At 42.1% G+C, this 13,966-nt stretch overlaps 1 protein-coding gene across 1 annotated transcript in view; it reads right to left on the bottom strand.

Annotated features, from left to right (window-relative positions):
* PMS1 (PMS1 homolog 1, mismatch repair system component) overlaps positions 1-13,966 on the bottom strand; it is a 75,607-nt gene that overhangs the window by 35,572 nt on the left and 26,069 nt on the right. Inside the window, exons 5-6 of the mRNA XM_064157962.1 lie at positions 4,792-4,908; positions 1,008-1,130 (exon numbers count right to left, since the gene is read on the bottom strand). Of these exons, the coding sequence (XP_064014032.1) occupies positions 1,008-1,130; positions 4,792-4,908 (240 nt within the window). The remainder of the gene's footprint in view (positions 1-1,007; positions 1,131-4,791; positions 4,909-13,966) is intronic.

Below are 13,966 nucleotides of genomic sequence, written 5' to 3' on the forward strand. Positions count from 1 at the left end.
GAGATTTAAGTGACCTACAACTTGCTTTCCTAAATGTGGTCTCACAGCTGTATTGTTAATGCTTACTTGGTCAGAAATAAGCAACGCAAAAACTGAATTAAAAAATAAAAAGGAAAAGAAGGCAGCTTACCATTGTAGAAGAGCAGCCTTAAATGCAGGCCAGTGTGTTGAACCCACCCTGAACCCAGGCCTCTGTGCCTTGGTTAAAAAGCTGTCCCTGTCATGGGATGCAAGCTGAGCTTTTAAGTCCCAGGAGAACCAGGCACATCAAATACTACGTGGAGACATATTAGCCGCATTTGGCACTTAACACACCAAGACAAGTTCAGGGTTCACATCTACAAAGCTTGGTTTGTTAACTGAAAGCAACTTTCTTGCCTCCACTTTAAACTCCACAGATATATTTGGGCAAGACCTTGATTTTCTTCTCTGGGGAGGGACAGCAAGGCTGCTCCAAGCTAGGTGCTGCAAGCTTCAGTAGTGTGAGAAACCCAGGAGTATCAAATTCTGCCTACAAAATGCCTAGCTGTAGCCAGTGCTGCTGCACTATCACTTTCATTTTTATCCAATGCACACACAAACTTAAAGGGAAAGTCTGCCCATGTGCTTGAGAAGCCCACAGCAAGTGGACACAAATCCAAACTTCATTTCCAGAAGACTTCTCTCACAAGAAACTACATCAGGTTCCCACATGGAAAACTGCACACTGTATTTCTGCAAGCTACCACAGAGAAAGAATTGACCATTCCGGCTCTTTGCAGAGCTTCACTGAAAGGAGATGATTTTAAACAGCTACGAAGATAACCTCCAGCTCTGTGCTCTGAAGTGACCGCAGCAAATGAAACAGAACAGAGGCACCAGGAGCATCAAAACCGTGGAATTCTGTTGTAAATTCTTCTGTAACACTCCAGCTATTTTATGTGGGAAAAAAGGTTATAGACTGCAGAGGAAAGTGTCCTCAAAGAATTTTGTTTACATTTCTTGAATAAAAAGGTAGAGGCTGTTACCTTCAGGATTTCCTTCTGCTGAACTGGACGATTATTCACAAAAATGAAACTCCTTTCTGAACTTGAGAGGATTGTCAAGGAACTGTCTGACTCAGCTTTTGGGAGAAATCCAGAAAGGTTTATCTGCAATGATAAAACAAACACAGTGCACAAGGTTGGCTTTTTTTAAAGAGAACCTCAAGAAGGTGTCAGGTGAGAGATTAAAATGAAATTGTCCAGGACACTGTGTCATTCAGGGGCATGGCTTCCTGAAAGTTATGAAACAAAAATAGAAAAGCACTTAAAAAAACCAAAAAGCAGAGGTTAAGGAGGATGAGTTTGTATCTGTTTTCCTTCATTATTTTATGGAGAACCTTCCCCTCCAGCTTGCCAGTTGCACCAGGTCACCATCTGCAGCTGAGAACTCCAGCGAAGAACAGCAGCCAGCTTTAGGTTTGCTGGTCGCAGGGCTGCCAACTTAACCCCTGCACAAGCTCGAGTCACACACAGCTGCCCAACCTGGTGAAGGCAGCAGTGAATCACCCCTATGAGGAAAGCCCAAAACACACAATCCCTCCCTTCCTACACACAGGGCACCTTACATGGCCTGTCAGAGGTCACCTAAATTTACCTACGCCACCTGTATCCACATCATCTGACTCTCAAGTGCTAAGCATACACAGTCGGGACTGCAGCAGACTCTCTGAGCACAAAGCACTGCCAAGGAGGCTCAGAAAAATCAAGCATTCAAGCATTTAACTCCCAGTTTAAAGATTTCATTGTTAAGTATTGTCAGCTTAGGGGTGGGTTTGGTTTTTTTTGGTAAAAGTGAGGCCAATGATTTGTGCTGCCTGCCCCATTACCTTTCTTTCTCCCCCACCAAGCAACTTTGAAACTGTGGGTTCGATTTCGGTTCAATCTGGTGAAGAACCAGAAATGCCAAAGATGATATTGTATTTCCACAATTTCTGTGCTAACTGACAGCTGCTTGGAGAGGAGAGCCTCGAGATCCTGACCTTACTGAGGAAAAGGCAACTGTTGCTTCTCAAAAGCCAGAAGCCGTCAGCATGAGATGTCAGCTAGCCCACATACTGCCCCGCTGCTACCTGCCCAAATAAGAGGTGAAGGAGGGTGAAGGCATTGTGGAGATTTTAGAGACAGGGGAAAGTCTGGAGAATGTTCTTGTAGCAAGGTGGATGGCTGAAGGCAGAATCAGCCCTGGTTAGATTTGCTTTTGGCAGAGCCACTTGTATTCACTAAAATCCAAATTATTCTGCATCTGAGATGGAACTTAAAATCCCTGGGATTTGGCCTGTCCTTCCCATTCATCTACGTCATGCCAGCTATCTGCTCATGTGCTCCCTTATTCCCTCTTGACCTTGCAACGAGCATTCTGTGCTAAAGCTGGAGCGTTCCGGTCAGCAACGTTGCACATAACCAAACACCACTGGTCAAGTTAAAGAGGTGTCAAGTATCTGCTGGATGATTATCAGAAAACAACATGCAGCACTTTTGAGATTTTATTCTGCAGCTTTAGCACATCCTCCCTGAACGTTTCTCCCCTGTGCTCCAAGCTCCTTTTGCAATTCCAAATACGTGGCCGATGAGTCTTTCACTTCAAACAGTATTTTTATGTGCAGACAACATTAAAGCAAAACTGAAAGTCTCAAAATAATTAATTTAAGAAGGTGCCAGATTTAGACATGGCTGACTGCTGTTACTATTTAAGGCCACACAGAATATCACAGGAGGCTCATTACAAGTTAGCAACAATTTCTAGAATTAGCCTTAATTATTAGAATTTTCATCTAGGAAAGCAATTGAAGTATAAAGGTAAAATCAGAGAGACTGGGAAAGATGACAGAATTTTTGCTTTTAAGTTAGATCAACTGCTTTCAAAATTAATACTTTCATAAATAAAACAAACTACTATATATCTATTAAAATACATATTGGTTAATGGACAAAATGCCTTTCTTAAGTACTTTTCTCTTTCCCAGTGGCTGCTGGGAAGAAGAGGTTAGGACAATGTCCTGTGTGAGAGCTTTCAGCCCAGATACATCCATGTACATGACTGAGGATGTGAAAAGCAGAGATGCTGCTTTTGTGTTAATTTTTCATTTTCTTAGTTTCATTTTTATTTTACCAGTAGCTTCTGAGTTTGCATGCTTTGGAGTCAGCTTGAAGTGTATTCTTGATTCATTCAGTGCTCATCATTCAGATGTTTTGAAGAAGGCCAGTCTTTGAATCCCCTGGATCACCTGCTAGAGAGGTTTTAACTCTGCAGTTACTAAGGTGAAGTTGTTTACAGTTCTGTTTTCAGAGCAGACCTTGCAGCAAAGGAGTACAAGGCTATACAGTGCAAAGTAGGAAAGAAAAAAAAATACAGAGCTGTGCTCTGTTCTGTGTATTGAATGAGGCACAGACCCAATAGGAAAGAAAAAAGCAGCATATGCCTTGTCATCCTGACACCTGCACACTTTGAAGAAAGAAAGGGTTACTCAGGCAACCTTAATTCTATCATTTTGTGGTGCTTGGCTGATCCATCTAGAAATATCTGTGATTTTTGAACCCAGCTTTGGGGGTGACCAGTCTGCAGGGATACACCTATGAATGATGCACGTGGTATTTTACACACTATTTAGAGACAGAGAGAGATATGGAATGTTCTCCAACTTCTATTCCAAGGAATACGGATGCCTCAAGATATAGCAGAGAGGTAATGTGAGAACCTGAGTGCCTCCTTCAATCCAGTCCCTTCTAAATCCCCCCATGTCTTCCTTTTGGAGCCCCTTGCTCTCTCCCTGTGAGGCACATCCAACCTGCCTTCAGGTAAGAATAACTCTGAATGTTCTCTTCAGGCATAAGCAACTACAACTCTGCAAACTTCAAGAAGCAGCTTTGCCTTTCCCAGCATATGCATACCACAGCATTCTGACAAACTCAAGATTTAAGTCTGAATAATGCTATTAAACTTTATTCAGATAGGAAAGTCTGACTAATGCTATTAAATCAAACTTAGCAAGCTGAGTGCAGCATGGTAAGCTGTGTTTCAGCAGCCACTGTGACTTTGCAGGTAGTGATTCATTTCATCTATGTGACTTGTCAAGATTAATTACTAGAAGACACAGGAAAATGTAACTTTTCGAGTCAGCAGTAGGAAGTCTTCCCTTCATAAGAATGTCTCCAACATAAATGGAAGCAGAGGAAAAAAATCTGTTGAAAATACCAGACAAAGGAGTTCTCCCAGTTTCAACAGTGGCAAAGAGAGCCAAGTGTATTGAATTTTTTTGACAAGTAACTGGTATGTCTTTAAAACAGGTATTTACTGGAAATTTTGTACAGCTTGCTTTCTAATTATCTGTTGCTTTTACTGCTTAGGTGCCCCTGACTGAAACTGAGGGGATATTCTTTAGCGTATAAGGCCAAGAGGCCACGAAGATGAGAACCTTCTAAATACTCAGATATTAATCAGGGTACAACCTGCCTGTGGGCCAGGAATCCCAAGTTAGACAGCTCTGAGCAATCAGCAATTCTGCATTTGTCATCACAACTGTTTTTACTGCCATTTGATCAGTGCCACATGAGTCCTGACTAGATGATTCTTGGAGTGGATTTTCAATCACCAAACCAATTAATTTTACAGAGAGGACAGTAATAGAATCAGATGCATTAATCAGACGTCAGCCTGGAGATGAGTGTTCTCTTTATCCAAGCTTCTCTCTTTTTGACTATGGATTTAGCTTCTCTTCACAGATAGGCTTTAAACTTAAAGCAGCTTTGGGAGAAGGAAGTTTAAGCTCACCTCTGGATCTTGGGAGCAGTGCTGAAAAGGTACCATACTGCCCATAACGGCTGTTCCCAGAACTGACATACAGGCCATTTTGTGATCTGACACCTTGGTCTTCTGCCAAATAACTGCCTGAAACAAATGGCACCCAGTCAAATTTTTGACATTATATTTGTTGAACTCAAGTCATGTCTACGAACATGCAATATGCAACTGCACACATACTGTATATGTAACATTCTGTACTCTGACCCCCTTACATTCACAACTTTCAGTGTTAACACACACACACATAATGTGATCCTTTCGGGCATGTCTGCTCCTATTGTGTCACTGAGGTCAGCTTCTAGCAAATGGAAAATTAAGAAGGGTTTGTATTTGTGGCTCTTACCTGGCTGATCTGGACATCTGCACCTGAAACAATTGTTAAAAACAAATCAATACAAACACCACTCCTCCTCTTACAGATATCCAGCAGGAGGTTTTGTGTTTTCACCAGGTGTATAAACTGAGGGTTTACAACATGTTTCTGGCACAGTGGTCAACATCTGAAGGTGGACACTGCAATGCTTGTGGTACTTGAGAGAGGCCATTTTGGTAGGAATCAGGCTATTAGATGTTCATTCACAACTCTCATCTGGATAATCTAGGTCTAAGACAAGCCTGCAGAAAGGATCTCAGCTCCTGAGGTAGTACTTACAAGAAAAGCAATCATCTAATGAAAGCTTTGTAAAAGTCAGAAGGATAAAGGGGTAGCAGCCCTATTAGCCAAGTATCTTGCAATACTACTGCAAAGCTCTAACACAGACAACAAACCAGAATGAACTGCAACCTGCCTCAGGAGTTACCTGTCAAGTCCACTTATATATACGGAAAGTATTAGCTACTTTGGGGGGCAAAAATTAGCCTCTCGCTAATGAGAAGTCTAAACAGCTACAAACTTGACTCTGAATCTGCTGACTTTTATTGCTATGTAACAACAACAAACAAATTCTGCTTAGCTGGCTTTCTGCTCCTAGGCAATTGACACTGCTAGATTCAGATCCACTTTATATCTATTTCTGTCACTGCTAGCTGACAGGAGTGTATTTCAACACGGAACATTCAAACACAAAAGGGGGAAGAAATAAAAAGATGCAGCAAAGTTGCAGTTAAATCTGGGGTTACAGTGTTTGAAATAGGTGCTATGTGTCCAGTCAATTCAAAATGAGCCTGCAGTACTCTGGCTATTTTGTGAAAGCCTGGTAAGCAAGCGAAAAATATACAGGCACCCATCTCAAGAAATGCAATACATAGCCTTAAAATTCCACCTGTCCAGTGGGATATTTGCTGGCCCTGAGGGATGAATTCCATGGAAGAACACGGTACTCCTGTAAAATGATACTCCCTTCTTACAGGACAAATGGAATTGTAAAGCTTTGTGAGGGTTGAGCCTGAAACTGTTCCTCAAATCTTTGCATCTCTGTTTCCATGCACACCCTGCAGGATTTGAGAAGTGGAGCTTTCAGTCCTGCCTGAATCTAACTCCATGCTGTGACTGGGGAGGTTTAGACTAGACATTAGGAAAAACGTCTTCCCAGCATTGGAATGGGCTGCCCAAGGAGGGGGTAGTCACCAACCCTGGATGTGTTTAAAAGTCATTTGGATGTGATGCTTGGGGATATGGTTTAGGGGGAACCTTGTAGAGTAGGGTTCTGGGTTGGACTTGGCAATCCTGAGGGTCTTTTCCAACTGGAAGGTTTCTGTGATTCTGTGATTCACCTCCCAGGCACCAGCCCCTTGCATCCTCAGCCATCCTACAGCGAGCATGAACCCCTCAGACATCACTTATGTCAGGGAGGGAAGTGAACACAAAAAGCAGAGAAGGAGAAAGGAGCAAGCAGAGCCAGGGCCAGGTGTCCACAGCTCTGGCAGAGGGAGTCCTCCATCGTGCTTCGTCAGCAGCAGGCAGTGGCAAAGGACAGCCTGGGGCTGCCCAAAGCATGCTGCCTCTCGGCCTCTCTCCTCTACACCTGCTGTAAATCTCCTCAAAGACATTTCAGAGTGATGAAAGAATTTGTCCTCTTCTTTGGAGCTCCTCTTATAAAACATATCCTGTACTGCTTCTATTTTAAACTCGATTACTTAAAATGGAAACACGAAGTGCCAAGCCTTTTTTTTTAATCTCTCTCTTTACTGGATATATTTTAAAGTTAAATGCATGTGACCAAACTGAGAAAGACATTGGTTACATGACTAACACAAACACCATGCTGTTTATTTAGGTTAGCCTCGTGTGATGCCACAGGTACAGATATAAATCTTAGCTGCTGATTAATGCAAGGTTATTGAGCTGCTTGACCTGCTGAATGGCTGATATACAGAACTGGGAAAAAAGATCACTTTGCTAAGGGTGTTTTAAGAGAGCTGTGGAGAATGACAACCTATTAAATGCAAACTTGCCAGAAGTAGAAGCTGTTAGTAAGTTCAGGGGCTGTATTTTAAGTAGTTGTACATTTATCAGATATTAATATTCAGAAGTTAGTTTCCACTGTAGGTTAAATGAAAGCCTACATATTGATGTGGCCAGGGAATGCCTCAATTTCTATACTGTATCAACAATATAGTTAATATCATCAGGGCAATCTCCCCCAGTAGGCTGGGGGAGGAGTGGTATGAGAGCAGTCTTGAGGAGAAGGACCTGGGATTGTCAAGTTGATGAAAAACCTCAATGTGAGCCGGCAATGGTCACTGGCAGCCCAGAAGGCAGCTGTGCGCTGGGCTGCATCCAAAACAGTGTGACTGGCGGGAAAAGGGAGGTGAATTCTGTCCCTCTGTTCTGCCATTGTGAGACTCCCCCTGGAGCACTGCATCCAGTTCTGGTGCCACCATGGTAAGAAGGACATGGAGTGGGTCCAGAGGAAACCACAAAGATGATCAGTGCTAGAGAACCTCCACTATGGGAACGGGCTGAGAGCTGTGGTTGTTCAGCCTGAAGAAGAGAAGGTTCCAGGGAGACCTTAGAGCAGCCTTCCAGTACCTGAAGGTGCCTACAAGAAAGCTGGAAAGGGATTTTTACAAGAGCTTGTAGTGATAGGACAAAAGGGAATAGATCAGAGCTCGAGGAGGGCAGATTTAGATTGGACATCAAGAGGAAATTCTGCACAGTGAAGGTGGCAAGCCACTGGAATAGGCTGTCCACAGAGGTTGTGGATTTCCCCTCCCCTGGAGGGGTTCAAGGCCAGGCTGGATGAGGCCTTCAGCAAGCTGCTCTAGTGGGAGGTGTCCCTGCCCATGGCAGGAGGGCTGTAACTAGATGATCTTTAAGGTTCATTCCAACCCAAACCATTCTATGAACGTAGAATAGAGTGGGTACTAATTTCTAGCCCTGATTGCAGTTATGAAGCAACAGCACAAGAGGAGCTGGTAACCTAAAGAAAACTATTTTCTTGGACTCTCTGGATACATTAACAAGTATTAAAAAGCCCAACAAAAAATAATGCCTGCTCCATTTATTTTAGCAAGTGCTTGTTTCCAGGAGGTTTCTGTAATACCCTATTTTTTCAACCTTGCTTATACCCTTTAGTTTAGCTAAAAATACATCCCCATACACACCCCCCATATTTTTTTTCTAGGTCATATAAAGCGGGTGTCCAGGATGAGCCAAGGAAGAACCTGACTCTAGTCAGTATGATGACACTGCAGAAACAGCCTACTCAAAGATATATTGTTACACATGGCCCATCTTAGCTTTTGCTAAAGCTACCCAAATATATCCCACCTCCTTTCCTACTTCATTGAAGGGGGCTGCAGGAACTGGACCTTACAAAATGCAAAATGTACACAAAAACCATTGGACAGATACTTACTTTTGTGGACAGTGACACTGTCCCTAGAGGGGTACCAAAACCATGCAGATATGGCATTTTGGGACATGGTTTCATGGCCATGGCGTTGCTGGATTGATAGTTGGACATGATGACCTTAGAGGTCTTTTCCAACCTATGATTCTACATACACACATGGAGCAGGCATCACTGTTACTTCAGGATGCACACACATAGTCCAGAAGGATTCCTTCAAAAACAAGGGAAGAGTGCAGAAAGAGCTATCAGCCTCTTCCCACTGAGGTCCCTGGTTTCTGGCACTAAAGAGAGTAAAAGCTGTTCATTATTTATCTCCTCAAAGACACCAAGGAAGGACAGAGAAATAATGAAGCCATTTCTCATCCCTGTCGATCCTTCATATTTTAGAACTTCTATCAGCAGCAAGAGATTTGCAATCACAGACAAAATAAAAGTCTTAATTAGAACTGGGTCCTGGATGCTGTTACTGACTGTGGCTACTTCACTGAAGTTACAATGCTATGAATTACAGATTCTTTTTTTTTTATCTTCTTACTACATGAGGACAACAACCTGCCAAAGTCAACTTTTACTACCTGAAAATCATCGATTTTCTTTATTTCTTTCTGGTAATTGTTGTGGGGTTTATCCTGTAATAAAAGTCAGACAGTAGTAGAGCAAGCACCGTAGATGATCTGTAGACTGCTAACATACTGTGAGTTAGCTCTGTGAAAGAGAAATGCATTTCACAGTCTCTGAGTTGGTTCTTTTCCACATCTCAAAAAATCCTGGCACCTGAGGTCTCACTGCAGACAGTTAAATCTTGGGGCTGGTATGTTCCTTAGCTTTCCTGGCTTAAAACCTTGGATTTTATCAGGCTCCAACACAACTGAAAACATGGCTGCCTATCAGATAAACAAACAGAAAAAAGGGGGAACAAAGCCAGGCAGCAACATCCAAAGCTTGGATTGAGCCCAGGGGAATAAAAAAACCCTCGCCTTGTACGTGCATAACCTCTTCTGCTTAGGATGCACAGACACCTGCACATTCTCTGCAGAAGAAAGTCCATCAGCTGCGATCATGAAGAGATCAAGTTGACGTCTTAACTGCTTTAAAATCCTAGCCTCCAAACATGTTGATATCCTTCATCAGCTCCACCCTTGCTTTGTTCTACAACCAATGCTATTACCTTACTAAAAGAGAGCCCTCAAGTAATGTTCCCTTGAAAACATGAAATCACAGCAGGTTTTTCAAGTCAGCTTAAAGAAAAATAAAATACCTCTGTAAAACCATAATTATTTTCCTCATATATTCTATACATGTCCCTAAGGAATGAGTTGTCCTGCCCGTTTTGTAAGTGACGGTGGGACAACTACCACTTCAGCTATGCAAAGGAGAAACTCAAGGCGCTGATTTTCCCCCTCCTCAGAGGCAGTTGACATACCTGTCCATCCCATGGGTATCACACATTACAGCCAGCAAGGGGATTTGTTGAAAGACAGTAATGTTCCACTGTCCATCCTACAAATTCCAACATATTTCCTGCTCAGATTTCCCTCCTGTCAGACAAGAGCAGCGTCTTAAAAAAAGGTTTCCTTGAGCAGTGGAGAAATGCTTGGATTTGGGAGCTGGAAGGTAAGCTAGGAGAGGAGCTAACAGACATTACAAAGAGCCAAGGACCTTCGTGTAGTCATGTATCACTTCAGAGATTTTCAAGAATTACAAAGACTGCATAGAATTGTAAGATTTTGGCTGCTTAACCACATGTGTTCAGCTGAGGTAGTTGAGAGAAATTCCACGTCCACCACAGAAGGGAATAAAACCCCCAAATCAGATCTCCAAAACAACTAAATTACTGTCAAAATCACCAGCTTCTAATTCTGAACTGTCATTCAGAGGTTGGAAACCACCACAGTGAACTCCATTTAAATAAAGGGAGGTTTAAGTGCTTTTTGTAAAAGGTTTTGGAGTTATTTTTGCTGTGGTTAACAAAAATAACACACCTAACCGTGATAACGCACATTGGGAAAAGAAGAGGGAGAACTTCCAAGCATCTTTGGAAACATCTTTTTTCTGCTTAACCATTTTTAAGTGCACAGAGTGAGCGTGAAAGCCTTTCAAGGTACATCTCGGTCTCTGCACCACACGCTGCCTATGTGAAACAGTAATTGTTTTGAGATTTCAGGCATATACTCTGCTGTCATTTGAAATAAGTGATGGATGAGAAACTGGAAACCTCAAGGAATTAGTAATAGGATATAAAGCATTTCACCTCTAGGTCACCAGTTCAAATTCGACCAGGTTGGGAGTGACCAAAAGTAGTTACCATCTGGCAGCTGTTCTCTGGCTGATGTAAATTGAGTTGAGGGTCTCAGCGCATTTCCTAGTGGACAGGTGTCCTCAGCACAAAAAACACCATAATTAACTCTCTGTTTGGCTTTCTCAGCAAAGCCACTGAACAACTCGTGGAAGTAAAGACTGAGCTATATTCCAGGTCAACAGGAAAGCATGTTGGCTGCAGAGCACTTCAGATTCTTAATCAGAATTCCTCTTTATATTTTAAGACACACAGATTAGGGAGGGACTTCATTTATCATCATTACATTAAATGGAGTGGCCTTTCAAACTGAAGAAAGAGCTTATGTGCTGCTGCCTCTGCTCAGGGTATGCTGTTTTTCAACATGCAGTTACAGCAGAGTTTGGGAGCACAATAAGATGAATGCAAAGCATAAGCCTAGTATTAAAATCTGTAAATTTGCCCTAGCGTACTTACTCCATCTCAAAACCCCACACCCATTACACAAGACTCAAACACAGAAAACAAACTGTTTTGAGGCTACTGGATGCAAACTGTAGGTATTCTACTTTGACTTAAAAATAAAAAGAAAGAAAAAGATGGCATCTTTTAGGTCAACACCAGCCACAAACGGGGTCTGGGAAAGATCATCTGTAGTTAGAATAGCAGCTTTACAATACACCTCTTGCATCCAGAAGTTTTAATCCAGGACTCTCTGGAGAAACAAACAAGAAGTTATTCCAGGCTGAACAGCGTGACCAAGGCTTCAAAATATTATGCATGAAAACCAATGGCGGGGGGGGGGGGAGGGAACATATCTCTATATATACATATAGAGACATATACACACCCTTATGCAGAATTGTCCTCAGCTGAAACTGCAAAAATGTATTGGTCTACATAGGGCCCTCCAAGGCATGAGACCAGCTGTGTATGGTATGACTTGCTGGTAGGCACCACCTAAACCTCTCTTCAGCCTTGTGGGTGTGGTTATTGGTGTCCTCCTCCATTTTAGCAGTTGTGGAAGAAAGACAGCCATAACCCAATCCAAGTACTGCTGTTCATCTGCCTTTCCACACAAAAAGGAATTTCTTGAACATCAGTGGCTTGCAAGACTGACTTGAAGGCTACTGGTGCTAAACAGTTCAGAGTGTGAAAGCTGTTGTTCCAGAGAACAGCATACACCACCTCAGGTAAAACACGGCCAGAGCTTGTGGGTGGCTAGAATGTGGTGTTTTGGGCTGAAGAGTTTGACGTGGTTTAAGCAGTAGCTGACTTTGGAATGTTCTTAGCACGCCCTCAGATAATGTTAACTTTAAATAAACTTGATGAATACTCATGTAAATTATTTCCATTTGGCTGTCTCATTATTCAATATGCTTTCAAGGAACACGGTGATGAAAGAAGAAAAATACCTCTTTCTAACATAACCATACTGGCAAGAGGATCAACATTATCAGTATTCAAAGTATGTCTTGGCAGGATAAACCTTCATAAAAAGAAGGAGCACTAGCTAATCCAAGTTGTCAAAATAGCCATAGTACTTCAAGGCTTGATCTGCAAAGTGATTATTTATTGCTCGTGCAAACAAAACATTCTGAGCAGAAAAAGCAGTCGGGTGTTTCCTGTCTCAGAAACGCACAGACACAGAGCACACAACAAATAAACGCGAAGATGATGGATAAAAAGACACATAGTAAGGATATTTTCTTAATCAGTAAAAAACAACCCAAAGGCAGGACAAGCACTGTGGTTCTTCACAGAAATCAGAGACAAGTTGGGAATAATTTCTGAGCTACCACAGATATGAAATGTGGCAGGAGAAGAAAAAAAAACCTCCAGGAATTTCATTGGGACCTTTAAAAATAACCACAGTGGAAATAAAACACTTGGCATATTGTGCATCCCAAAAGCACTGATACATTCAACAGCTCGATTCAAGGAAGTTTCTGCTTGGATCAATCAGGCAGCTGATTCCAGATGCCCAACCTCAGACACTTCCAGCTAGCCTCATCTTTCTTGCTTGGCAAAGTGACAGTTGTGTCCATTCTCCCTTCATTTCTTATAAAATAGAGGACTTTGATTATATATATATATATGTATATATATATGTATATATATATATATATATATATATATATATGTATATATATACAATCTTTATAGAATCAACCAAGTTGGAAAAGACCTCCAAGATCATGTAGTCCAACCTATCACCCAGCCCTATGCAATCAACTGAACCATGACACTAAGTGCCTCATCCACTCTTTTCGTGAACACCTCCAGTATGTAATGTATATATACATTTTGATTTATTCTGAAACACATTTACACTTTTGTGATGGTTTGGGGGTTACCCCGCCCCCCCACACTTTTGTATTTGCCCCAGCTAACTCAGACGGACCCTGGGAATATAGATGAAGCAATTTATTTACAGCTAGCAGAATTTACAAGCAGCTATTTACAATATATACAGTTATATACAATTATATACAGTTATATACAAAGGATAAACAATACAAAAGCACAACTCCCCTCCCAGAAACCTGAGTCCCCAGGAGGGGCTCTCAAACCACCCCAACACCTCCCCCCGGCCCTCTCAACCTTACCCCAGTTCTCAGGAAGAAGAGAGGTGCAGCCAAGAGGTTAGGGAGCAAGGTTAGTAGGAGCAGGGTTAATGAGATGTGTCTCGGTCTAAGGCCAAAGCAAGAGTGAGAAACAAAATGGAGAATGTTTTCTTCTTCTTCCCAGAGTTCTCAGCGAGACTGTGAGAGAAGTTGACATCAATTGTTTTTCATTTCACTGCCCGTTATCTAGTTCTGTTACCAAAACATTCCAGCTTGCTTCAAACTAGCACAATCCACCCCTTGTCTACTTCGCTCAAAGTATCGCTGAGAATTATCCAATCTAATCTAAACCAATATTTACACTAAGACAATATATACAAGTTCAGTTCACACTTCAATCAGATGTAGGTGATTCAAAAGCTCAGAACAGGGACTCCCAGGTGATGTTGGGTTCGTGCTCACGTACTGTAGATTCTATTGTAGATTCTCTCAGTGTTGGGCGC

The sequence above is a fragment of the Pogoniulus pusillus genome, chromosome 2 (genome assembly GCF_015220805.1).
Source record: "Pogoniulus pusillus isolate bPogPus1 chromosome 2, bPogPus1.pri, whole genome shotgun sequence".
NCBI classification, from domain to species: Eukaryota; Metazoa; Chordata; class Aves; order Piciformes; family Lybiidae; genus Pogoniulus; species Pogoniulus pusillus.